Source organism: Salarias fasciatus, chromosome 23, assembly GCF_902148845.1.
Source record: "Salarias fasciatus chromosome 23, fSalaFa1.1, whole genome shotgun sequence".
Classification (NCBI taxonomy): Eukaryota; Metazoa; Chordata; class Actinopteri; order Blenniiformes; family Blenniidae; genus Salarias; species Salarias fasciatus.
Genome location: NC_043766.1, coordinates 15,373,175 through 15,400,159, shown reverse-complemented (window position 1 = coordinate 15,400,159; position 26,985 = coordinate 15,373,175). Strand labels below are relative to the sequence as shown.

The window sequence follows — 26,985 nt, the reverse complement described above, 5'->3', positions numbered from 1 at the left end:
CAGCTGCGCTGCTGTCCGTGACCCATTCAAGACGTGTTTAGTTCGCAACACAAAACATATGCGAGCAGTTGAGTGCCAGGCCACCTCACGAAGTGGTCTGAGTGAAAACGCATGAAGACGTGTGAAGAGCTGTTGGTGTTTAGTGTGCTCTCACCTGCCATCAGTACTCGACACTTAACCCAAGACGCAAGCTAACGCCAGATATGAACAGGGCCTGAGGGCCGTAGTTCTCGGTAGGATTAAGTTTATGAACTACAGATGAATGGAAGAACACATTAGGGTTGTTCAATTAGTCAAATTTTAATCATGATTACGATTTTGGTTCCAAACGATCACAAAATTCATATTATCGAGGAAAAACAATTATTTGGTGTTTCTGTTCTGAGACGCATGCGCAACTCAACCGCTACGCCCCCGCACCCGTTGTTCTGCTAGCAAAGCTTAGTTTTATAGCAACTGTTAAAGATAAACAAATACAGTAATTGGTTTGTAAAATGTAATAAATGATCACAGAAAATGTGATCCAAGCATCTGTCTTCAGCATGACTTTCTTCCAAATACAGAAAGCTAAATGTTCTGCAGGCTAATGATGAAGTTTTATTCTTATACATTTTCTTCATGAAACAAAAACTGCTAGTTTTCATAGAAAAATGGGAGTCTTCTCTTCTCTGGTGTTGTAAATGTTACAATTAGCGTTACATATACATTTAAAATGTATGTATGCCATTGACTACAATTGGATGCAGTCACTTACCTGCTGCAGCAAAAAACTGACACCAGTTTTTTTTTCCTTCTTCTTCTTCTTCTTCTTCTTCTTCTTCTTCTTCTTCTTCTTCTTCTTCAGTCCATCAGCTGTGAGGAATAGCAAAGAAACAGGATAATTAAGTAACCCATTTTACAAAATGCCACACCTCTTCATATGGGGGTATTATTGTAACAAAAGCTATTTGCCAATGTATTCAGAATTGTCTGTCTGTATCTTTATCTGTCTGAACAAAGTGAGAGTTTTCAGTGTGTACATATTTTTGTCACTGTGAACCAGAATCTTCAAAAGTTGTCTCAAACGTTCTCTGTCTATAATTAGGTTTTCAAATGTGTAAAAATGTTGCTACTCTGTATGTGTACATGTAAATAAGAGTTGTCAATGCATACATAGATATTCAAAGTTGAAAAATGTTCACATTTGACTTCAAATTCTGAAAATACAAACAACTCACCAGTTAAGTCCAGAAGTTTCACATTTAGTTGTTTTTTCTTACACGTGACTTTTGCTACACTCCTGCCTTCAGACAGATTATTGTCTTGAAAACCAGGGTATTAAAGCCCTGAACTATTTCTCACAGGCTCACTCAGGTTGACTGCTTCCTGCTTATAGGACACTCCTGCAGTCTTTGAGCAAACATGGCATTGTAGTGCAGAACGGAATCCTGACCACACTCGGGGAGTAAATATTAATGCTTTACAGTTTGCGTAAAAACATGTTAACATTTTTTACATAATATATACATTAGAATTTCAAAATTATGTATTTTTAGAAAGCTCAGCAATCACCTCACCAATTATACAACCAGCGAAACGTTCATGTATTCGATGAGTGCGGTCGGGATACTCAAAGTCTCTGGGCATAGCGCCACCTGATGCCTGCAGACGGCATGCACCCATCAGCAATTGGTTAGGCTACTGAGCCTGTGAGCCTGTGCTCAGGGCACAAGTACAGATACAAATATGTCTGAAGGAGTGTGGCTAAAATCAGTGTAAAAAAGACATAGCCAATTGTGAATCTGGACTCCAAACTGGCGAGTTGTCTGCATTTTCAGAACTTGAAGACAAAAGTGAACATTTTTCAGCTTTTAAAATCTTTGTACGTGTTGAAAACTCTTACTCCATGTACACATTTTAATACAAAATAGCAGGATTTTGAAGACCTAATTACAGACACAAAACGTTTGAGACAACTTTTGATGATTCTGGATCTCACTGACAAATTCTTTTTGACATTGACAACTCTCACTTTGGACAGATAAAGATACAGCCAGACATCTCCATATGCACTGACAAATGGTATTGCTACAAGATTGCCCCAAATACCCCATATCTTCAGAATAAAACAACGAATGAGCATTGTCAGTATTTGATGGTGTGATACTTTCATTATGTAAAGGAAGTTTTAAAGTTTTAACCACTGTGTGATATTTTATTTATTTATTTATTTATTTATTTATTTATTTATGTTGCTGTTTTTTTTTTTTTATCACAGAGATAAAATACTTTCTTGAACCAATACACACTATCTCGGAAAAAAGTATCAAATAATCGACTCATCATAAACTAGCAATTGAATGTCTATGTACACCAAACACATGCAATCACAGCTCCAGTTCAAAATTACCAATGTAACACACATCTTCTACCTTCATCCACTAATTCAGAGGCATTAAATATGAGTTAGTAGGTCAAAAACCGCCCTACATAATAAAAGTTATAATAGTTTGTAAAAGTTATAATTGTTACTTACAGAAGTGAAAGCCCCTAACAAGCATCTGTTAAAAGTCTGTATTTTGCATGTATTTGCCAATGATAACTGTGTGTACACAAGTTAGAAGAAATCACGTCAGCTCTTCTTTACTAATATTTTAAAATAAATTCCACTATTCTAGTGAACTGCAAGAAAAAAAAATAAATAAATAGAGCTGGAAACCAGATCTATTTAAACCACCTAGTCCTCTTCACCCCCAGCAAGTCATACTTTACACACATTAGGTTTAGCTCAGTGTAATAAAATGCCCCAAAACTGCCATCCAGCATGTTTTGCTTTAAATGTTATCCCAACATTGAAAATGTGCAAAACAAACTGGACTAGTTGCATTTTCCCTACCTTTGAACTTAGAGGGCAGAGTTGTGCTGCATGTGAAACTAGCCCAACTGAAAGACCATCTTTTAAGGATCGGTTGGTATTTTGCTTTGTAGAATCTTGAAAACAACCTGTTTGTAAGAATCTCATGTGCTTGAGCAAGGATCCTCTGAAAACATGTTGAGCGTTGACTCAGGGATCAGAGCAGGAGTAAAGTGCCTTACAGAGGGCACATGTTTTAGTGTTTAGTCAGACTTTTTTAAAGTCTGACTTCTTCTGACTCCCGATCGTCTAACAGGTGGGAGACAGGAAGCTGCTCCACTAAGTCTCTTACTTCTGCTGAAAGTCACTCCATTGATCTTTTGATTCTACTTGTTTCTTCTGTGCTGGCAAAATACAGCATGAAATTACAACATACACTGGGGATACATATATATATATATATATATATATATATATATATATATATATATATATATATGCCAATCAAATAAATCAGCAATTGGTTAATATTTGTTCAATAGACAGACAAATAAAACAGACAAATAGACTGAAGCACTGACATTATTCATTCCTATTTTTGAATTTTTTGTTAAATTTTTACAGCATTATGGTACCAAAAAATGACAATTTATTGGTATGACAATACATGAAGTGAACTAAAATAAGACATTAATACATTATAAACCATATGTAGAAGAATTAAACATGCTTCACTTAAAGAGGCTGTATCATGCTTTTTTTTAGCTAGTCCACACCCTAGTATAGACATTAACATGGTAATAGTTCATTTTTGGCGCTAAGGAAAAGTCATTTTGTGTGAAATAAAAGATTTTCTGGAGCTAATTCTGAAATCCGGAAGAGAAAACGCTCTGGTTCACTGAAAATCCCGCCTCTCCCCCTGTGGACTTTGAGTGACAGCGTACTTCAATCAATCAGCTCTTCAAAACAATATGTCATCAAAATGCGTTAGCTTCTCTAAGAGTTAGCTTTAGCTCTTTAGCTCTAGCTTCTCCACACGCAATGACACGCGAAAACGTCTTTTCCTGTTAGAAACTCACCAAGCGCAGACCCTTGCTGTTGTTGTAATTCTTGGTATTTTGGCTATAACTTTACTTATTGCAGCTTTCAGACATGGTTAAAGCTTATCTCCGTAATCTCCGCTACGCGCAGTGATGGCGTCACTTCCGGTTTAGCCACCAGAAGTCGCCAAAAAAAAATTTGAAAGCAAAAAGCGGCAACACTGATTGGTTCAGCCATTTCAATACCGAGGGCCTGCAGGGGAGGGGGAGCGCTCTGCTGCTAGTGACGTCACTAGAAGAGACAGAGCGTTTTCACGGAAATGGGAGGGGCTGCGTCTCTGAGCAGGAGAAAAACAAGGGAAGCTCAAACACACAGACACCAAGGAAAAAAAAACGCTTTGGGGATGTTTTTGATGAGTAAATAACTATAAAGGTTAAAGCATAAAAAAAGTGAATTTTGCATGATACAGCCGCTTTAACATCACAAAGAGATAATAATACAATTTGACGCAATCGATGTCCAAGTATTATAAATTTATGACTACACTATGTATACATTCCAAGATGCTTGGGATCTGAAACTGTTGTGCTAAATACACTCATTGGACCAAATGCCCGATGCATCAAACTCATAGTTTACTGAGCTTTGGTGAGTTCAAGTGTAAATGATTCTATTTCTTGCCAATAGGTTGTCAGGCTTAGAGTTACCATTACATTTCAGACAGGTGAACTGTCATTCACATGTATGTACGTATATGTTTATACGTTGAATCACATGAGCCACTAAAGAGGAATTTCATTTCTCCATTTTTCAAAGACATATATTCTCAATCACACAGTTAAGAGGAAGTGATTGAAGTACGATGCATTCCCCTCAAAAACATTAATTTGCAACATACAGCAACAAGAAACACTGAAAACAAAGTAAATGGACTAGACTTACACAGTGCTTTTCACCCTGCAGGGGTCCCAAAGCGCTTTACACTGTATTATCACATTCACCCATTCACACACACATTCACACCAGTGGAGGCGACTGACATGCAAGACTCCATCCATTGGGGCAGTGTCTTCAGGGTTCAGTCTTCAGGGTTCAGTGTCTTGCCCAAAGACACTTCAACACACAGACAGGGGGAGACAGGAATCAAACTAACAACATCCTGATTGAGAGACAACCGCTCTCTCCACTGAACCACAGCCACCCTTGTTAAGCTACAGTATGTTACGCTATGAAATAATATTTGCATGTGTACACTGTAGTTATTTTAGATGATGTGTTATTATTCATCTGAGGTACTTAATGCATCTAGAATGTTTGCAATGTTTAATTTTTTAATGGAACATTGCATGGACTCAGTTTAGTTTAGTTTAGTTTAGTTTAGTTTAGTTTAGTTTAGTTTAGTTTAGTTTAGTTGGGGATAAGTAAACTTTGTTTACCGCTCCCAGTGCAAGTTGGGGTTCACCTAAGATTATAAAAGACATTTGATATTAATAACTGAAATGGTGATGGTAGAATCGTGTATGGGAGCATTCTCCTTCCATATAAGATGGACTGTTACATATATTTGTGATTTTGTGATCTTACAAAGTTATCTTGAAACACGTGAGTAGACAGAAATGTCATATAGAGTTTCACTCATTGCCATCAGTCACATTTCTTTTAAATAACTTGTGATGCTTTGTTACCTCCAGAACATGATTCATTCTTTTCATGGCCAAAATCTGCGAAATGAAACTGGAAAAAAAACATCATGTGACTTCTTTTAACCTCTGGAATCTTTACAGGTGATATTTTAGAGGTTCACGATTTCAGAAGCACAGACTCATTTGGGTAAGTGCAAAGTAAATGTTGCGGGGTCCTGCAGGCACACAGCAGCAGCTGGCATCTCTAAACCAAAGCAGAAAGCTCACTTTGTCTCTCCAACCTTATGTGCTTAAATATTTTAGGAGCCTCAAGTTTATGAGACAGTTGCTGCCATCTGTGCCCAGGCCTTCAGTCCTCCCATCATGGCTGAGCATAAGGCCAACATCACAACAGATATGTGAGAGAGGTGTCAAAATAGATTTTCCACTGTACTCTGTATTGCAAATCTCAATATTGCCTAAATAGCATAAACAACACCCTCAGTTTGCTCACACATACATACACACAAAAACCCACACAGAATTCTGCAACTGTAGAGGCAAAATTTCCATATCCATGAGCGAGGAGAGGAAAAAAGGAAACATTTGCACATGATCAGTTAAAGAGGTCTTTTCTCTTAGGTATCGTTTTCTCACAATGTCATTGTGAAGTAAGCAAACTCCTGTGGGCTTTTCTCACTAAATGAGAGTTTTACTGAGACAAAAAAGCGGAGGAGGAAGGGTGCAATCAGTCCAGGTTTGTTCGAGGCAGCATCACTTCCTTCCTTACTGTTGGGAGAGAGTGTCAGAGCGAGACATTCAAATGTGGTTTTCACCCAGCCCTTTCCCAGGACAGTAATGCAGAGCAATTCTAATGGTGTCATTCAAAGCAGCCGCCTTTCTCAGCAATAAACTGAACGCCTTGCCTAAGCAATTCAAACCGCCTCCACAGATTGCAGTACAGTCGACAAAGAGCTTATCTTCCAAGGGAAACTATTCATCAATGAATGTGTTTGTGTGCCAAAAAAGTAGAGGTGGTTTAAAAGAACCTCAGTTACACCTGAATGGCTACTTCTCCTTTTGGACTATTGTCAGTTTCACATTTGAATTCACCTGTTTTGTAACTGCAGTGCCGCTTAAATTTCAATCCGCAGCATTGATTTTGATGGTTAAGATGCAAAAGGAAACTGTAAATATCTGCATTTGAAATGAGTGGCAATGGCTTTCATTTTTTAAAAAAAAAAAAAATAAACTTTTTGTATGGGTCAGTAGACCACCCAACCCTGCTCATTTCCCCCCTCAGTGAATGGGGTCATTAGTCCATGACAGATGTCAAAGAACCAAGAATAAAATGTGTTGCTCAAGCACTTATCTTCAAAGGCGAGCTCACAGTGTAACTGCTACACAAAGGACCACAGAATTGTTTATATGGTCATGTTATACAATACCACAATCACTCAGGCCATACTTTTGGAGATGTAGAGTTTATAAGGCAGTGTATATACAAATGGGCACAATGCAGACGGCACAATACTCTGAAAGCTCCATTAATAAAACATGATCCCATCAAATATTGCTGTTCCAGAGAAAAGGTGTGAAGAAAAAAAGTCTGGAAAAAACAAATAGAATAATATATGCAAAAAGGAATTATAAATCAGTATTTTATTTCACTTTGTTCATCACATCGTAAGCCTGTGTACTGCTAACATCGACACTTTGCTAAAGAATCTGGAGCACATCATGCAGCCTGCATGACTGAAGGTCAGAGGCTTGCATCCTCAGTTTGTTGCGGCTTTCAAGCCAGAAGAAGAGCAGATATTAAAACCTTTGTCTGAGGAACCCTGTGATGGTCTGAGGAAGACACACACTGCTGGAATGTGAGTGTGAATTTGTGTACAATCGTTTGCGGAAGGGAGGGGGTCGTCCTTCAGTGAAGTCAGTCAGTGTTGTTTTGGCCTGTGTTTACATAGCCTACTGTGCGTGTTCGAGAGAGAACAATGGTGTGGGGGCTTCAAAAATGGCAACATAGCACAAAATGTCAACAACACTAGAAAGAAGTGACAGGCTGCTGCTAAAATGTATTTTATATCTGGTGTGAAATTGTCCAAAAAAAGATTTGAGTGTTTGGAGTGCTGCGTGGTAGTTGGAAGGGACCAGGCTGCATGTTTCTGAAGGCAGATTAAAGATCAGCACAGGAAGGGCCAGGTTTAGGGAAACAGGAAAACTGATGCAAGGAAATAGACTACGTCACCAGCCAGCCCACCACAGTCGAAGCCGTGAGTAAAATCCAGACTAAGTGCGAGCATGGAGTCTTTACTCAAGTCACCAATGAAACTTGTACTTTTGACAGGTACGTGGGCTTATGTGGATCACAGCATGGCAGGTATCTTTTAGAGAGAGAGCGAGAGAGAGAGAAAGAGAGAGAGAACGAGAGTGAGAGAGTGAGTGAGAAAGAGGTAAACTTTTTATAGGGTCTTTATATGATGTCTTGTTAGGGAATAGAGTGTCATTGATGTTTACGTTGTTTGTTTTTTAAATAGTTTCAAATTCAATACAGGTGTTTAAAGTTTTTCCTCACCTGTGAATTTGTGTGTTTCTTCTACAAGTGAAGTCTGAATGTGCTTGTGTGTGTGCTGCAGTTCAGTGGATTATGTCAGTCATGCGGTTCCTGTGAGAAGATGTTAAATACAGCAGATTAACACAGCCAAGATCATGTCTTTCTGAATCCACACACCTTTGAAAAGCGCCAGCAATATCACAAAATGGTCCTGAATATTAATGGCATGCTATCTGTGAAACTGCGACCCTTGTGTATCCGCAGCATGGCTCTCCAGTCTGATGGACCCATGCAGCCTCTCTGACATTTGCGATTCTTGTCACCAACTTGCAACATGCAAGGCCCTCAATGGATCACACAATGCCTGCTTCTGTAAACATGGATATACTGGAGATGGAACCACTTTTTGCAATGGTGAATACAAACCGACACACATACACATATCTATCCATGTATTACCTCTAAACATGCAACAGTTAGCCTTCTAAGTAACTGCCCTGGACATATGATAGGTTTTTTTTTCTGGGGAACCTTTATTAATTTTTAATCTTGACAGTAATGTATTGCTCAGTAATTGTGTTGAACATATTGAAACATGTCGACTAATTGAAAAAAAAGTGGGAAAAAAATATTAATAGATGTGTTAAAGCTTCATGAAATACCTTTTGATTTTACGTTTCAGCCTGAAAGAGGACTGAAGCCCTATTTGTGACCATATTATCAGTGCAAATGAACTTGTCCTGTTCTGTACTGGAGGCATTTATCACTAATAATCTCAAGACGCCTTACCAGAAAACCAGAAGCAAATTAACTAACATAAAGATTATTCTTAATGTGCAATGGACCATTATTCCAACTATATTTTATTCTGTAATTGCGGTTAATAAGTAATCTGGACATTTTAGAATAATGACGGCTCTGTGCGTGTAAATTAAAGTAATATGGATGAGTGATTTCAAAGGGCTGGTCAATTTTGAATCTTTATCAGAAGGCAACACCTTTACGTGTGGTTTTCAAGGTATCTTTCACGTCTTTCTGTTTCTGTTTGATAAAATGTTTGTGGTAGTTTGTAACATGCAAATTCCGGTCATGACTGGAAAAAAAAGCCCACTTCAATGTGAAAAACACTACCATGAAACCGCCTCAAGAGTGACATTTTTATTGGCAAGTGTGGCTATTCAGTCCGTCCTCATTGTTACTCTTCTTATGTTTCTGGCTTGTTTAGAATTCCTGGAACCCTTTTTTGTTTCCTGGCCAAATCTGATCACAATCACAGTGAAGCTTACACATTTCTCAGTCCAAATGTGAGGCAAAAATATGAGTAACACAAACAACGCTGTGGATGACGTTTTTTTGAAGAACAGTTTGGGATGTTCTCATGTACGGCATCGTTTCTCTGTGGTAACAACAGAGCAGAAATATGGATTGTATACTTGGAGGTAAAACAGGACATCAAAGTGAATCATAAAATGTGTGGGTGGCATCTTTGCACTGAAATGACAGTTAATGTGTCTTGCGTGTTATGAAGGTATTTCCTCTTCAAACAATGTCACCGCCCTCATCAGAGAAAAGGACTTCCCTTATTATGCAGTTTTTTGTGTGAAAGGTGATGGGGAGAAGAGCAAAACATCTGTGATACCTACACAAGTGAGAACTCAACACTGGAAAAAATTACCGCGTCATTCCCAATAAGCTGGGCAATCAGGGACGGAAAGTGTTTGAATACTAATCTGAAACAGAACTTCTTCTGCAATGACTGGGCAGCAGATGCATTTGTAGGAAAACTGCTCTGTATCTGCTGCTTTGTAAACCCAGAGAGTGGAATCACAATCATTTTCAGTAATGTGAATTACTTCATTTCACAGACAAACAACCGCCCCGCACTCACAAATGTGAACAATTAAAACTGTATGTAAGTTACGCCCAGCCAAGACTTTAATCAAAGCGAGCTCAAAACTTAGCTCCATCAAGTTCAGATCCACACCTGGGCCCAGGATCACTGGCAAATTTGTGACAAAGTAGACATGGAGCACATATGAGAACCATACTAGAGAGAGCATGGTCTCAGAACCACGACTGAAGAATGTGTCCTCCATAAAAAAGAATTTAAGAAGATGCTCTTTTAATTGCTTGGGTTTTCTGTATCAGTAGGTTGATTAAAGTTGAAAACCACATTGTCACTTAAAAATAAATGACTACGTCTGAACTGATGGCTAAACATGGAAACATTAGAGGACCACTTTTGGTTTCTGTTCATGGAGAACAGATTTTGATGTAAATTCCTGTCTCCATGGCCAACATATTAGGTTAATTTAAATGCTTTGTTGCAAAATCTCTCCTATCCAGCAGAGAAAAAACACATTTCATAATATTAGGTTAATCATCACGGCGTTACAATCACATGCTGTCCAAGAGAAATAACACTTCATCAGCATTTAAGGAGAAATGACTTTATTGCCAAAGACGCAGAAGTGAGATATCCACATATCTCAGTGGAGCAAAACTTATTTTAGGCAATGAGTTTCCTGAGCAAGTGAACACACATCTACAATACAACTGCGCTTAGGTTTGCTCATGTCTCAATTAAAATACATTTACCCAACAAAGAAGTGGTAACACTGCCACACTCTGTTTTTTTTTTTGTTTTTTTGTTTTTTCCTGTCATAAATTGAGTTTGCCTCTGGGAAATTTATTGAAAGAAACAGAAGTAAAAGCAAGAACAGATAACAGTTTATTGGCATCCAAGGATATAGCAGACCTTCTTCTAAAACAAAAGAGGTAAACAATGGTTTAACTCAGCTGCGATAGCCTATTTTTATTACTTCAAGTGCTTCTTTGCACTATTTGTGACAAAGATGAGGAGTGTATCTTAATAGTGTACAGATATAGGTATATGCATGCAAATCAGAGCCAGTTGGTATTATTCAAATTTTGAGCCAAAATCTGGAACATATGACAGCAGTTGTTTCCTAAAATATGCAAAATGCTTTATTTGTTTTTGATGATCCTTTTCTTTTAAAAGAGAATGTTTTTTTTAAGTATTTTTTTTTTCCTTTCTGTTCTCACCCAGTTCACGTTGTATTTTCCTGTTTTCCTCACAGATGACAATGAGTGCCAGAATGTGACCAATATCTGCGGAGAGAGGGGGAACTGTACCAACACAGCAGGCAGCTACTACTGTACATGTGTCACTGGATATAAATCAACAGGAATAGCTGAGTTTCAGCCCAATGACGGCACAGAATGCATTGGTAATGTCTCGGTGATACAGCAGTAAAGCCACGAAAACGTTTCTCTGTGAACTTAATGATCTAATGTATTATAAACTGTACAGAGAGCAGACTTCACACATTGGTATCATGTGTATAAGTGTGTGTCCGTATGGTCAACATGCAGCTGTGTATGTTTAAAGTATTTTTCTTTCACTGAACTGAGAAGAAAAAATATGGTGAGGGTTATTTTTCCCTCGACCTCTTACTTCTCTCCCATCTGCTGCACTGGAAAACCATCTGAGATCCTCTTTTGTTTGTTTTGCAAGAAAAGAGTAGCACTTTTATCCAAATTTGTACCCCACCTCACACCATTTAATGTACAATGTAAAATGCTAAGTATTTATATAATTAAAGTTTTAAAAAGGAATCAACAATAACCGAATTCAAAGTAAAAATTATTAAAAAATGTATTAATTTTGAAGATTTTTATTTTATGTTTGCAGTTAAAGCTCCTCTTTTCACAAAAGTTTGTGGCTGAATGAACTTTTTAAATAAATGATCACTTTTTGAAATCTAAAAAATAAGTGGATTCAGCACAGATCAGTTCCAGCATCCTGCAACCATAAGTAAGATGAAACAGATTAAAACTTAACTGGATGTATGGAAATTTTAAATAAATTGTTGCTTTTAACTTCTAACAAACCAGACTCAAAACTGGGATATTTTAACTTCTGCATTTCCATCCAGACCTTAATGGCAATGCCAGAGACACAAAAAATAAAATAAAATGAAGAAATGCCATAGTATTAAACCATAAATCACAAAAATGCCCTGTGCTTTTCAAGGAAAAAGCCTGAACAAAGGTCCAGTTATTGATAGAGCCCAACAGTTGATAAAAGTATTTGGCTTTTAGAGCAAACGTTTACTTTCCATTAAATGCACATCATGCTGAATTTACATTTTTAGTGTCAGTGCAACGACGTTAGCAGTGTTGGATAATTTTGATTTGAAAATATTAAAATAATTGTCTGGTCTTTTGTTTTTATAGCATCACATAATTATTTGGCAAAAAAAAAAAGAAAGAAAAAAATGAAATAGAATAAAATAAATTGTCACAAAAGAGGATAATTCAAAGTCAGGTTACACCCTGATAACATACAGGGCACAGAGTTTTGGGGATTATAGATTGTGCAGATTTGTTTCTACAGCTTTTGTCAGTGTGTAAATTGTCTTCCACCAAATTAAGATCTGGGCAGAGGGATATCTTGAATCAGGCTTAGTTGATCTTTTACTGAACTATTCATTTGCATCTTTCAGATATTGATGAATGCAAGTCAGAACAAGTCTGTGGGCCAAACTCACACTGCCATAATACGAATGGATCTTTCTATTGCACCTGTCAGCGTGATTATATCCCATCGTCAGGCACTAAGCACTTTCATCCTGAGAGGGGTGTAAAATGTAAAGGTCGGTATGAGGATAGAAGCACACACACACACACACACACACACACACACACACACACACACACACACACACACTCCCAAGCTCATGAGAATGTGGATATGTTTTGTCTTTTGTCTCTCCTTTTTTCGGAAATACTTTATTTAGACAAATACAACACATATGCAGAGATGTTGAATATTTCATTGAGATTTTTTTGTGTAATCAAGTAAACAGGGCAATCCTCATCTTGTCCATCCTTTTAAGCAACATTGATGGCAAGAAATGACCTGTGATGCTATGGTTGTCACAGCTTTCTGTGAAACCCAGACTTTACAGAAACAACCTTTATTCCAGGGAAAAATCATGATAATGAGCAAATCAGATGATTTTGGAAATGTTTGTCTTTCAGAACATCCTCAAAAAAACTGCCATGACAACATCAGATGTACAACGCAGGCCGTCAACAAAACTCTTGAATATGTAAGTACTCCTCCGGAGGCATTTCAGTCAGACAAAGTAAAAAATGATGAGATAACGCTGCCCTCTGTTGGAGAGTAAGGTGATAAACACGACAGGAGGTGAGCTGAAACTTTGACTGACCACTTTATTAGACCCATCAGTAAATCAGTTTAATATGATTGACAATATCAGTGTGATTTTTTAAGCTAAAACGAAAGTGATAGTTTCAGTTTCTGCTTATTTCTAAAGATGTTTCATTAATGAGTTTAACATTAAAGGATTTTCATAGCTTAACTGTGTTATGTGGTATAATGAGGCGGCATAAAATTCACAGCCAGTCCATCTCTTGTTGGGCAATGGTGGCTGTGATACTGGTGAAATCAGCGTTCTCCAGGATGCTGGAGTTTGTGCCTCTTTCCCTCCAGCTGATCCAGAGGATCGCCCCGAGACGCCTATGATAATGTGCCTGCGGTGCATTCAGGTGCCTGCTGTCTGTGGTCCAGGCTTGTGATCCTCACAGGCAGCTTTATAGCTTTGTAATTTCATATTTATTATTTAACTCTGGGTCACTGGACACGTTTCCAGCTAATGTTGGGTTCATCCATTGGACAGATTTCCAGTTCACTCCATGCCAGATACAGACGGTCACTCACATTCACACCGACAGGCAATTTAACATAACTCATTTTCCTTGTGTACGTGGTGTTTGGACTATGTTAGGAAACTATCGTGTCCAAAGAAAAACTCCCAGATGGACAATAAGAAAACCACTAAGCAACATATAACTCATGCTGCCTTCAGGTACAGTTGTAGGTTTAGACCACTGAGGCTTCTACGGATAAGAAGAGACACCGGCTGCATCTCAGCTCCTGTCTAAATAAATACAACAAAGTGCAAATCATGGCCATTTAAAGTGAAAGTTAAAAAAAAAAAAAAGAAAGTTGTACTTATATGGATTATTTATTTAGTTACAAATACTTGTGCTCTCTTTCAGTTGAGCAACCTCACGGAGCCCCAGAGCCTGTTGAAAGAAATTGCCAAGCAGTCGTCTGGTGAACTTACCTCAGTGGAAGTGATAGCATATGTCGAAGCCCTGAGTCGATCCGCATCAACGCTGGCTGCTGGAGAAAAGGATTACACTGTCAAACCATCTGCCGTCAACTCCACTCTTTCAGTAATCTTTGTTTACCATTCTTACTTCTCAGTAAATATTCAAAATTCTGCCTGAACTGGAAGCTATGCTTTGAACTGGTTTAAGTAGGAAAGAATCACATTACATAGTATAATCTTGTACAGTCTCTTTGCTTTTATTCCAATGTGTATGTTTTGGAATATATATATATATATATATATATATATATATATATATATATATATATATATATATATATATATATATATATATAGATATATAGATATATATAGATATATAGATATATATATAGATATAGATATATATATATGTTAGTACTTGTTTTGTAAGATAATCATGGGACACTATTACGGACAGAAACTTCATTATAATCAACAACTAATGAGAGAGGCTATAGCAGACAAACCTGTGTAAACATGACCACATCTAATTAGAAACACATTGCAGGACAGAAAGACATTATATGCTGTGTTACTGCACACAATTCATAATGAAAAAAGATGTCCTTTTCCAACAGAAATTAGTGAAGGCTGTAAACAACCTGGTGGAAAAGGACGAGATGGTTGCTTGGAGCAGAATGAACGAGGAGCGTCGTGACCATACAATCACTAAACTCCTGCATTTTGTCGAAGAAACTGCTCTTTCTTTGGCCGGGAACTACAAAACTCCAACTGAGCTCGAAATCAAAGCTTCTGAAATGGGTAAGGAAGATATTAACGCAGAGGGCTCCGACAGAGGTTCAAATCATATTAAATTATCACACTGTTTTCTTCCCACTGTGCAAAATTTCAGCGTAACTGTCATTTTTCTTTTGTTTAATGTCTTCTTTTTTTTCCCTCAACCACAGAATTAAAAGTCTACACACTTGATAGTCTTCACACACTGTCCACTTCCATTGGAGGAGATCACATAAGTCTCACACCAAAAACGGCTACAGAGAAGGACACAAATGGTGAAGTAACTCAGGCTAGAGGAAAATAAACTAGATCCTGTGAAAAGGGAGCATGGTTTTGGTTAACACCCAAAACAAACAGATGTGTGAAGATTTTTCTCTAGTTGTGAACTTTTCATCTAGTTCCAGCATTTGCAAAAATCTGAGGGTTTTGGTAGTTTGAGTAACGAACTTGACTCCCTGTCGACTAACTTTATACACCGTCTCTCGTGACTCCTGTCTTCAAATGGTGTTACATTCGTAAACATGCTGAACTATAAAATAAAACTGTACTGCTAAATAAGTAAATGAACGCTTATTGTACATTATAACTTCCTCAGCTATTTGCTGTCATCTAATGACCTGATAGGCAGCCTCATAGTACAAACTCTTTTTTATTGTACTGAAGTAAAAATTCAGTTACACTGACTATATGATTTAATTAATGAACTTAAACGACTGAAAGAATTGGTTAGTTTTCTCCATTTCATTTAATTGCATTGTCAGTAGCAGACATCGGATTAAGTTTATATGCAGAGAATGTGTATGATAAAGCACTTTTCTGAGATAAAGCTTTAAAAAAAAACCCCACTATTTCATAGCAACTTAAAATTCAACAGTGTTCTAGTACATATAATTCCACGTAAAAATTAATAAAAAACTGACAGAAGTACAAATAGTCAGCATACTACTGAATTATAATAATGTGTGTATTTGTAATTCATTATTTCTGTTTGTATTAAGTGATCAAACATGCAGTAAGTTTGTCTCTATTTTTTGTTTGTTTTTTGTCTATCAGAGAGTGTGTCCGTGGTGTTTGTGCGATATGACAGTGTCAGTGACATCCTGAAGCCGAGCAGCGACCCTGGTGTCACCGACTACTCACGGTATGCAGAAACTGGGGAGATCACTGTCAACTCTCAAGTTATGGCAGCCGCCGTCAAGCCAGCTGGCGTTTACCAACTTGACCATGTCACCTTCACTTTGAGACACAACCAGGTAATGACACACTCGCTGCTGGGCCAACTGAACTTACATTTCAGTTCTGCTCTCTCAATGTTTCAGTTCAAAATGCATCCCTGCTTCAATCCATAAAATAACAAAACATTCAAAATATAAGGCCATTTATTAAATATTTTTTAAATTTCTTTCTGAAAAAATATTTGCTGCGATTTTTCCAAACAATGTTGAAAAGTGAAAAAAAAAAAAAAAGAAGCACAACTTTTCCCTTTGAAGGAGCAGTATCTGACATTTAGTAGTAACTGGCGGTAAAGTTATTAATGTGAAACAACCTTTTATATTTGTTCTTAGCCCATTAGAGAACCTAGAGCAACCAAAAATTTAGAAAACAAGTCTTCAATGTCTCTCTCAGTGTTGAGATGTTAATTATGTATCCAGATTTTTTATTTTTATTTTTTTTTAAAGATGTCATGGTGAAATAATACAATTCATAGTTTTATGTCTTTACGATTCAAAGCATTTTTTTTCTCAGCCTTACAGTTGGACCATAACAAGATAAACCTGCGCCTTTAAAGCCATTGCTGAACTTCCTGTGTCAGATGTTCATCAACATAACTTTTGGAGTCTTGCTCAGTTCTCTCTTCAGTGATTTAGCATCTGTATCCCTGTCAGCCTTGAGCCGTCACTGTGCTGCTCTTTTGCTTTGAGATGTATGGAAAAGTCTTTATTTCCAGACTGATTGTAGTGTGGAACTGATGAGAGCCAGAGCGCTTCCATTAAAGTCAAATTCAAACAAACTCACATGGGAGGAATATTTGGTGCTTTGTCTAAATTTTTTGACACATTTTTGGATTTCACTTTATGTCTCTGCAATGACCTTTTTTATTAAGGGAAATAGCAAAGGAGGCAGGAGGAGAACATGCTCAAATGTGCATAATGAGATAAATAACCCTAAAAGTTAATGTACTATCTTTTTTTTTTTTCGTTAAAGATAATTAAAATGTATGAGAAAGAGAAATCATTATTTTTGTTGGACCTGTGGGGTTTAAACCAGATAAAGGGGGTGGTGATTTATGTTGAGCAGTGAAAATTTGCTCTAAATTGCCTTTAAAGAGCAACAATCAATAATTTTGGACTCCATTTCCATGCAGGCACATTTGCACCACTGAAGTGGTGTTTCCGTGTGTGTATGCACTGGGATTCCCTTTTTTTTCCTTTCCTGCATCTGTTCAGTATTTCTCTGACACACTTTGCTCACATATTATTAAAGGAGCTGAGTGATGCAACAGTACAGCAAAATACCCACGAACACACTCAAATTATGTTTGGAAAAATAACTGAGTGTTGGAGAGAAACCTTGACTGCTTTTGATGCCAGTGAGTAAATCTTTCCAGATTGTTGAGTAATTATAGGACGAGCAAAACAGCATATTGTTATTCCAAAATTAAGTACATGCTCATGTTGGTCCGTGTATGCGTGCGTGTGCATGTGTGCGTGTGTGTGTGTGTGTGTGTGTGTGTGGGACAGCTTTATTGGACATTGCATTGACTTATTTTTCTGCAGAATGAATCTTAAATCAGCCTCAACAATAACTTGCCCTTAACCATCTGAATTTTTTTCACTGGGACCTCCTTGTGTCCTCACGAGGTTTAAACTTCCTGACAACGTAGACAAGACTAACTTGTTCACATTAATTGTATGAAAGTGAGCCACAATGATAAATATATATGTATATATATATATATATATTTTTTTTTTTTTTTTTTTAAACGACATCAGTGACGGTGTTTTATATTACTCATTGGAAAGAACACACGCACGCACGCACGCACGCACGCACGCACACACACACACACACACACACACACACACACACACACACACACACCATTTACATTGATCCACAGACATGCATGACAAATATTATGCATTGCACTCTTTTAATAATAAAATAAGTGCTTACATCCATCTGGGGACAATGGTTACATTAATTTCTCTAAAGATCAAGTCTATTCATTAAACCATGTGAAAAAATCCTGTTTTGTTTTATTGTAGTTTTTGTATTCACTACAGCTCCAATTCGAGGGTCAGGGGCAGCCTAAAGGTTAGCCAAGCCAGCTTGTGCTCGGTGCTCCCTGCCGACAGCTTAAGCTTGTGGCCCTCGAGCCTCCACGGCTCCGTTGCTCTGCTCTGCAGCGGCTCTCTGCTCCCAACATGTGTAGTTTCAGGCTAATTATGAATAGGATGGATGAAATGCAAATAAATACTGTTGTGAATGAACAGTTCCCACTTCCCACAACAGCAATAAACACACACACACACGCACACACACACACACACACACACACACACACACACACACACACACAAAGGTGCCTGAAATTAATGTAAATCAAAAGTTTTAATATTGCGTCTGATACCTGCTGTCCTCAGACGTTAGCTGGACTATAATTAACTTTCACTGCTATTCTGATGAGACCTGCGCTGTCACTTTTAACCTCCCATTGATGTGATATCATCCAGCCTGGCACCGCAAGAACTAATAAAAATGGCTCCATCCACAGTTAACAGTGTTTTCTGTTCCTCTGCCTCCCCCCCGAAGCCCATCGACACTAAAGCTGATGTGACAAAGTGCGTCTTCTGGGACTACGAGGTGAACAGCCTGCAGGGCCGCTGGGCCACTCACGGCTGCAAGACGGTCCACGTCAACAGCAACACAACGACCTGCTCCTGCAATCACCTCACACATTTTGCAATTCTCATGTCCTCTGGGAGAGCCAACGTGAGTGATCTTACATTAACTATGCACTCAGGTTATTATTTGCCAATTTGTGTTGTAGCCCAATTATGAACAATGTTTTTTTTTTTTTTTCAAGGAAAAATTGACTGCCGTTATCAACTATCTTCTTTTCCTCTTTGGAATAGATTTTCATTTGACTGTCTGATTGTTTTAACTTTATATTTTATTTTGTGAAACAGTTTGAAATTGGTGTTTAAAAACAGTGACCTCTTTGGGTGATATTCCCACAGTTGGCACTTACTGATTCGTCATTTGTAGTGTATTAAAGCTCAGAAGATGTTTGTTACTTCATACGAAATAATGATGCATATTTTTTGGTGGTCTGAGTGTCCGATAATATGTCACGTTATGAGAATGGGAAATTACAAATTTCAGATCACCTCGTGGGATTAAAATATCACAGAGAAAATTGGGAAACTTTATTTGAGTTTAAGGAAGAATTTTTTTTTCTATTATTTTAAATACAACAAATGATTCTATTGATTGTAAAGGATTTAACATGTGGTCAACATTAGATATCAAGTAAACATATTTTTAGATTTTTTTAATACCAAAACCAATATTTTTGTTTTAAAACTAAATGTACAAAAACTGTGGGAGGGTTTTATCCACTATATTGCGTTCTTTCTTCCATGGAATGAAAAGTCTCCACTGAAACCAGAAATCAGTGGAAGCTCTTAAGGGTTAACAGTACCTGCAGGCAAGGTGACTCACTGCATATTTTTGATGGTTGAGACATTCAAAGAGATATCCACCCACCATTTTATAAGATGCATCAACTTTTGCACTCAACAGCGCCCACTACTTCTGAAACTTTCTTCCAACCCACGGATATTTTATGTAGTTTGACCTGTGAAATATTGTAAAAGTTTAAAATCGACGCATCGGTGAGTAACGAGAAAATAAAGTCAGATTTTGAGAGTGCTGCTTCTGCACAGTCAGGGTTTGGATCATTTCACCAAACAAGGAGAGAAAAATAAAAACTCAGCAGATAAGCAAAAGAGTTTATTTGAGTCACACATTAATCACACAGTAAACCATTAAAGACATTATCTCTTGTACATTAGGAACATCAGGTGCCAGCATAACGGCATAATCTCAGTTTATACCTGTGATATATGAAGTGATTCCAAGCAGGAAACAGCAGCAAATTACAACTCCAGCATACCAGGAAACTGTGAATGAAACACCTCCCTTTCCATTTGTTTCTCAGCTGGTGGCCCACTATACCGTCTTGACCCGGATCACACAGTTGGGGATGATCATCTCCCTCATCTGTTTGTCCATGTGCATCTTCACCTTCTGGTTCTTCAGTGAGATCCAGAGCACCAGAACCACCATCCACAAGAACCTGTGCTGCAGCCTCTTCATGGCCGAGTTCATTTTCCTCGTGGGGATCAACATGAACACACACAAGGTGAGGATGCAGCCGCAAGACTGCAAAACAAGAGCAGCTGTTCATCTGAACTGGACCAATGAGTCCTCGAACTGATTTTCTATTGGTTTAAAGGGTTTTTAAATTCAGTGTCTGCAGTGTATGTTGCACACTATTTCTAATATTACACCTTTACTGTGACAGTGAATGTGAAAATAAACACAAACACGGAGAGAGAACTACATAAATTATATATATATATATATATATATATATATATATATATATATATATATATATATATATATATATATATATATATATATATATATACACACACATATATATACACACACAAACACACACACACACACACATATATGTATGTATTTAGAGAGAGAGAGAGAGAGAGAGAGAGAGAGAGAGAGAGAGAGAGAGAGAGAGAGGGAGGTTCATGTTGAGCTTCAACTACTTTGCCAATTATTACACATTTAGAGCTTAATGGACTTTAAAGAATCAAACCTTTAAATATTTTATGAGTGGTACTATGGCCTCTGTTTTTCCTATGTTTTGTGATTATTTGATGGAATTTTGATGAGTTAAAGTTATAAATCATATTACAAAAACCTTAAACAATTGCACTGTGTCGCTGATAAATCCACAATACATCGAATGCCACTGTTTTACTTATATTATAATTAACATGGACTCTTCTGTTGTAATCTAATTTGTGCAAAGTGCCTGTAGATACAAAATTTTAAATCTGACATTTAACGAAAGTGCAAATCTTTCTCTCCTCTTTCTCGTTCCTCTTCTCCATTCTTGCTTTTTTTCTCTCTCTGCAGCTTTTCTGCTCTGTGATTGCAGGGCTACTGCACTATTTCTTCCTTGCGGCCTTTGCCTGGATGTGCATTGAGGGCATCCATCTGTACTTAATCGTGGTTGGCGTCATCTACAACAAAGGCTTTCTGCACCGCAACTTTTATATCTTCGGGTATGGAAGCCCGGCAGTGGTGGTGGCCATTTCAGCAACTCTTGGCTCAAAGTACTATGGCACGGACAAAGTGTAAGTTAAAAATATTCACATTTTTAGATATGATTAAGAACATTAAATATTTAAATGAATGTGAGGAGCCAAACAGGTTTATTAATTATTAGGAAAATTATACAAAGGAAGTTGTTTGGACTGGCAGGAAATAAGGAAAGTTTTATTAGAAATCTCAAAGCAGACTTATAATGCGCTATTACAACAGGAGAGGATATTTGAAGAGGGTGTTGTGTTTCTTACTGTGAGAAGAGGAAGCTTTTCTAAATATTTGTCATTGTAACAATGCTATGTGCACGCCTATACAATGCTGTAGTTAAATCCACAAGAGTTCATTCTGATATAAAATCACACTTTACAACAATGCAATAAATAAAAACGTTTTGTTTTTTGGTTTAATTCCACTCTGTGTTGTAGGTGTTGGCTGAGCACAGAAAACCATTTCATCTGGAGCTTCATTGGACCTGCATGTTTGATCATCCTGGTAACAAATGTCTTTTGTAACATACTGACAAAAAAAAAGAAGAAAAAAAAACATTCATTCAAATCAGCAAACAGGGATTGTTTCAAAGATAAATATTCATTTGATTGTGTTTGTTTGTTTTGGTGGGTTTCCATGAAAGGTTAATCTCTTGGCTTTTGGAGTAATCATCTACAAGGTGTACCGGCACACTGCTGTGAAAAAGCCCGAAATCAGCCACTATGAAAACATCAGGTAGGATTACCTCCACTCCTGTTGAGTGGGTCACAAAATATTAAAAGTCAAGTTCAAAACTCCTTGCTGGTGAATTTTTATGCTTTTGTGCAGTTCCATCAAATTAAAGAAAGAATAAAAAAAAAGAAGTAATTGTTGACTCAAAGTGAAGCTTGTTCTTACCTCTTGCATTGTGTTTGACAGTGTTTGACCCAGAGTTATACATCTCCTGCAGGTCCTGTGCCCGAGGTGCTTTGGCTTTGTTATTCGTGCTTGGCGCCACCTGGACCTTTGGGGTGCTACACATTCTCAATGAGACCACCCTCACTGCCTATTTGTTCACAATCACCAACGCCTTCCAGGGAATGTTCATCTTCATCTTCCTCTGTGTGCTGTCCAGAAAGGTACCATATTAAAATAATGTCTCTGTTTGGCTTGAAATAACAATCTGGGTTTTGATCATTACTAATATATAAGACTATAACTGCTCAGCAAAAATCAGAGTTATGTAGCATTATATTATATTATATTATATTATATTATATTATATTATATTATATTATATTATATTATATTATATTATATTATAATATGGGTTAATGTATATACTCTCTGTTTGTGTCGTTCCAGATTCAGGAAGAGTACTACCGATTGTTTAAAAATGTGCCATGTTGTTTCGAATGCCTAAGATGAATGAATGCAGCCGAAGCCTGACCATCTGCACTTGCACAATAATATTCTACAATACAGCTTTGCAATATCCTCCTGACTTATGTTGTCATGTTTCAGAAGATACTCTGGGAGAAGTGTTGAGTACAGATGTACAATAAATGTTAAACGTGTAGCATTGTAGTTTTTCTGTCTTCTTTTCCCTCTTTTAAGATTAGTAAATACATTGAATTCATTCTTTCATGAACATAACCTTTATTCACAGTGAAATAACATTGACTATTCTGAAAATTAAATTTTTATAATAACAAAATAAATACTTGTGGTGCTTTCAGAGTAATTTCATGCTTTGCAGTTATCGGCACTCTGCTGCAAGTAGACCTGCACGCCGTTGGTCTTTGTCCCTTTCGTTTGTTTAAAATGGACTTGTAAATTATTAAAATGAGTGTGGCAAACAGACACACATCTCCACTGCTCACTTATTCTATATGCAGGATCTAAACTTCTCGCAATGTCTCAGTTAGATTCACACAGCTGAATGTTGAGAAAAGTACAATGGAATTGTTGTTTCAGAGAACTGACACTTGGCAGCCACTGGGTAGGACAACACCACCCCCTACTGGACACATGGGGAACTAATTTTTCAAGGGGTCTTCACAAGTTCTGCTCATTATATTTCCTACTTGCTCAAAAAGCGAGTGAAATAAAACTGTAAATGAACACATTATGTAAAACAGTGAAACAGTATTTCTTAACAATCTAGTTTGCAGGGTGCAGAATCCAATAATAAGTTTAAGACTTCGGTGTGGATGGAGAAATAAACTGTACACTCTGTCAAATCACTGAGATTATGAACCTCATCCCATCAACAGTTAACTGACATAGGTGACATCCATTTAAAAAAAATGGTCATCATGTCAAATAATGCAGTGAAACATGTGAACAGTATAACTACTGCTTATTTTTAATTGGACCTTTAAAGGAACCAGGTCAAAATCAACATCTGCTTCAGAGGTGAGCAGGAAATATTGTTTAGCAGGTTAATTAATAATGTGATGATGAATTAGTTTCAAAACAGTTCTTTTAATGGAGTCGAGCCAGTGACACCATGCAGTAATTATAACACTAAACAGATAAGAAAACTGTTCAAGCGTGTGCAAAATCTGATATTCTCAAAAAACCCTTATATTTACCTTGGCAAAATATGCATGATTAATTGTTGCAATTGTAAGGAGGACAAATGAGTTTCGGGATAAAACCAAGTAAATAACAAGTGCATCATTTACAGGCTATTTACAAATTCATCTTGACCTTCAAACTGAGGCTATAAATATACAAATGGAAAATGACTAAACCTTTTCAATGAACATGGATCAAAATGGCAGCTAATAGTGACTTTCAATATGAAGATCCGAATTCAGCCTAAAATTACAACAAGACACAACTAGTTCGGTAGATTTGTTTTATTCATATTTTCATACACATTCAAAAGATATCCAAAAGCTATACAATCAGTTGAATGTGATAAGCTGTTCTTGATGAATACTGGGGGCCTATTACAAATGCATCTCGGGCTGCAGTTGACCCACAGACCTTAGTCTGGACACCTCTGGTTTCCATGCTTTGCTATGGGCAAATATAATACATCTCTAAATATTTGCCATTAACAAATATATTTCTCCATCTGTTACAAGGACATTGCTGTGTGTCATTACTGTAAAAAGTGAAACACACCAAAGTATAATCGATACATATATTCAAAGAGACGGTGAAAACCTAAACTATTTTACTATCATTTGTGATATTCAATACCATCCAGAATTTTAAATCATAGCTTTAACGTCACATTTTGAGAACCCACGTTGGTCAGGAGCATGAGGGGCAACAGAAAAGCCGGATGAACACCAGAGATTGAAGACGGGGAGAGAATCCGTCTGTGCCATTTCACAAGGGCGCCCTCTCTTGTGCAATCTGAATATAACTCTGAAACGGGCCAGAAAAGAAGACTGAGGATGATTGCTGCTCGATGTCATCATCCACAATCTGCACGTATAAACAGCATTGTTGGCCCATTTCATAGAACAGCGTGAAGAGCAGCGGTTCACCACACTGTTTACTAGATCCTTTGAAATGCAAATGATCGACATATTGTCAAATTAAAGACTTCAGACGCACTGATGTTTGAAAATGGAGAGCAGCTCATCACTGGAGACTTTATAAACTCTGGCTCTGGCCTGGTAAACTGCCCATTGCTGTCATTTGGAAATGTCTTGTTTATTTTCTGTCTTTCTCACCTCTGCATGAGAATGATCTGAGTTAGAGTACTGGCAGGGTTTCTGTATGGAGTCTGCATGTTCTCCCTGTGTGTTCATGGGTTTCCTTTGTGTTCTCTGGTTTCCTCCCACTGTCAGAAAAAAAAAAAAAACATGCATTTGAGGTTTAGTGGTGATCCTAAATCCAACTAGGTGTAAATGTGAATGTGTGGATATCTGTCGTCTCTGTGTTTGCCCTGTGATGGATTAACAATCAATCCTTCACCCATAGTTTGCTGTGATCAGTTACAACTCTGGCCGACGACTCCGAACAAGATAAATCAGAACAGAAGGTGGGTGTATACGTGTTTGTTAGAGTAGTGGTGCAGATTTTTATTTCACCTTTATTTATACATCAGAGTGTCATTCAGACTCAGGGTTTCATTTCCAGGAGTATTTTGCGTATTCTCTCTACTGTTTTCAAAGCTTGGAATAGAGCTTTCATAGAGATCTTCTTGGTCATGACTATGAGCTCCAGATGTCATAATTATGAGGGTTGGGAGGGTTACTTTATAATTATAATCTGGCACAATTACAAGTTACTTGTCAAAAAAATTTAATCAGTAACTTACTCTAATTACTGCATTTAAAAAAGTAAAGTACCAGATTACTTTTAGTTACTTTTGGATTACTTCACCAGCAAACAAAAATAAAGACATAGATACAACGTGTCATCCTCATGACGTATTGTTATGAACTCTGATGAACTCTGTGTTCAGTCCCAATTAATAGCAACATGACATCCTCTAAAACTACAGAGAATCTGACTTTCTTTCTGACTCAGGATCAGAACCATCAGTTCAAACTGTGTTCCTCTAGTAGTTCTAGTACAGCAGCAACACCAGGAGCTGTATTGACAGTGTTAAGAGGCATTTATATCATCTACTCTATCTGCGGAGTAACTGTACTGCTGTAGTGAGGAGCAGTAATTTGTGTTCAGATATGCCGTGTACAATATTGTTTCAAGAGTGCGGAGTTCATTCATTCCTCAGTGACAGAGGGTAACATGTAGTCTCCAATAAATCCTCCATACAGGCTGAAGATATTATTGCCTCCATCAGATTCTTCTGGGTTAAACTTTGTGAGGCTGCAGTTCTCAACAGGAAGGTTACTGACAGGTTAGCAGGCTAAGAAAACTTTAGCTTCACTGTGAGTTCAGGTGTGTTTCATACCTGCAGATGTTTCTTCAGGTATGACGGTGAGTCAGTGGATGATGAAAACATTTTCACGGCTGGGAGGAAGAATTTGCATTGTTCAGAGAAGTTCTGGGCCTAATCTGACTTAAATACAAAATTATGTCTAGGTTTCCAGTCAAAGAATGAGTTTCTCTCCCTGGGAGCAGCCGTGACTCCAGCAGCAGGTGCTAAAATCCATGACTACGCAGGTTGTTTCATTCATAGTTAAACATACAACAGTAGAGCTGGAGGCTGCTCCAAGATAGCAGTCGATTCAGCGTCTATCCTTTATATATCAACAGCGTCTATTGTTTATATATCTATGGTGGTGTCGAGGTTTGTGCTGTAAAGTGCTGTCAAGTGCCATGAAGTGTCTCGATGTCCGTATGGTATGTGTGCTGTAACAGGGTGTTCCTAATTGACGTTATGGTCACGTGACTTTCCGCAGCAATTGCCATGTTGAAGGACAACCCGGTGTGGTTTCAAGCGGTCCTCAACAGATTTTCCAGTACACGTCATCGCCCATGCATGATAACAGTAGTCCAGACCTGATCACAGTGAACTTTTGTGCTATTGTTGGTTGTGGGATGTGGTCAGACCACGACGTGGGTCGTTCTTTCTTTCAAATACCGGCTGTTGTCACCAAGGAGAGCAGACTCGAGAAGAATCACAAAGAAGACGGGCTGGCTGGCTAACAAGGA

The 26,985-nt window shown here is 37.7% G+C and overlaps 1 protein-coding gene across 1 annotated transcript; it reads left to right on the top strand.

Annotated features, from left to right (window-relative positions):
• The first annotated feature begins 7,732 nt into the window (after positions 1-7,732).
• adgrl4 (adhesion G protein-coupled receptor L4) lies at positions 7,733-23,247 on the top strand. The gene is made up of 16 exons (XM_030083764.1): positions 7,733-7,846; positions 8,318-8,467; positions 11,155-11,304; positions 12,583-12,732; positions 13,121-13,191; positions 14,165-14,344; positions 14,841-15,024; positions 15,171-15,275; positions 16,054-16,253; positions 18,817-18,996; positions 20,228-20,431; positions 21,235-21,455; positions 21,852-21,918; positions 22,058-22,149; positions 22,364-22,532; positions 22,759-23,247. Exons 1-16 carry the CDS (start codon positions 7,801-7,803, stop codon positions 22,819-22,821), a joined length of 2,232 nt encoding a protein of 743 aa, XP_029939624.1. The 5' UTR covers positions 7,733-7,800; the 3' UTR covers positions 22,822-23,247.
• The last annotated feature ends 3,738 nt before the right edge of the window (positions 23,248-26,985 follow it).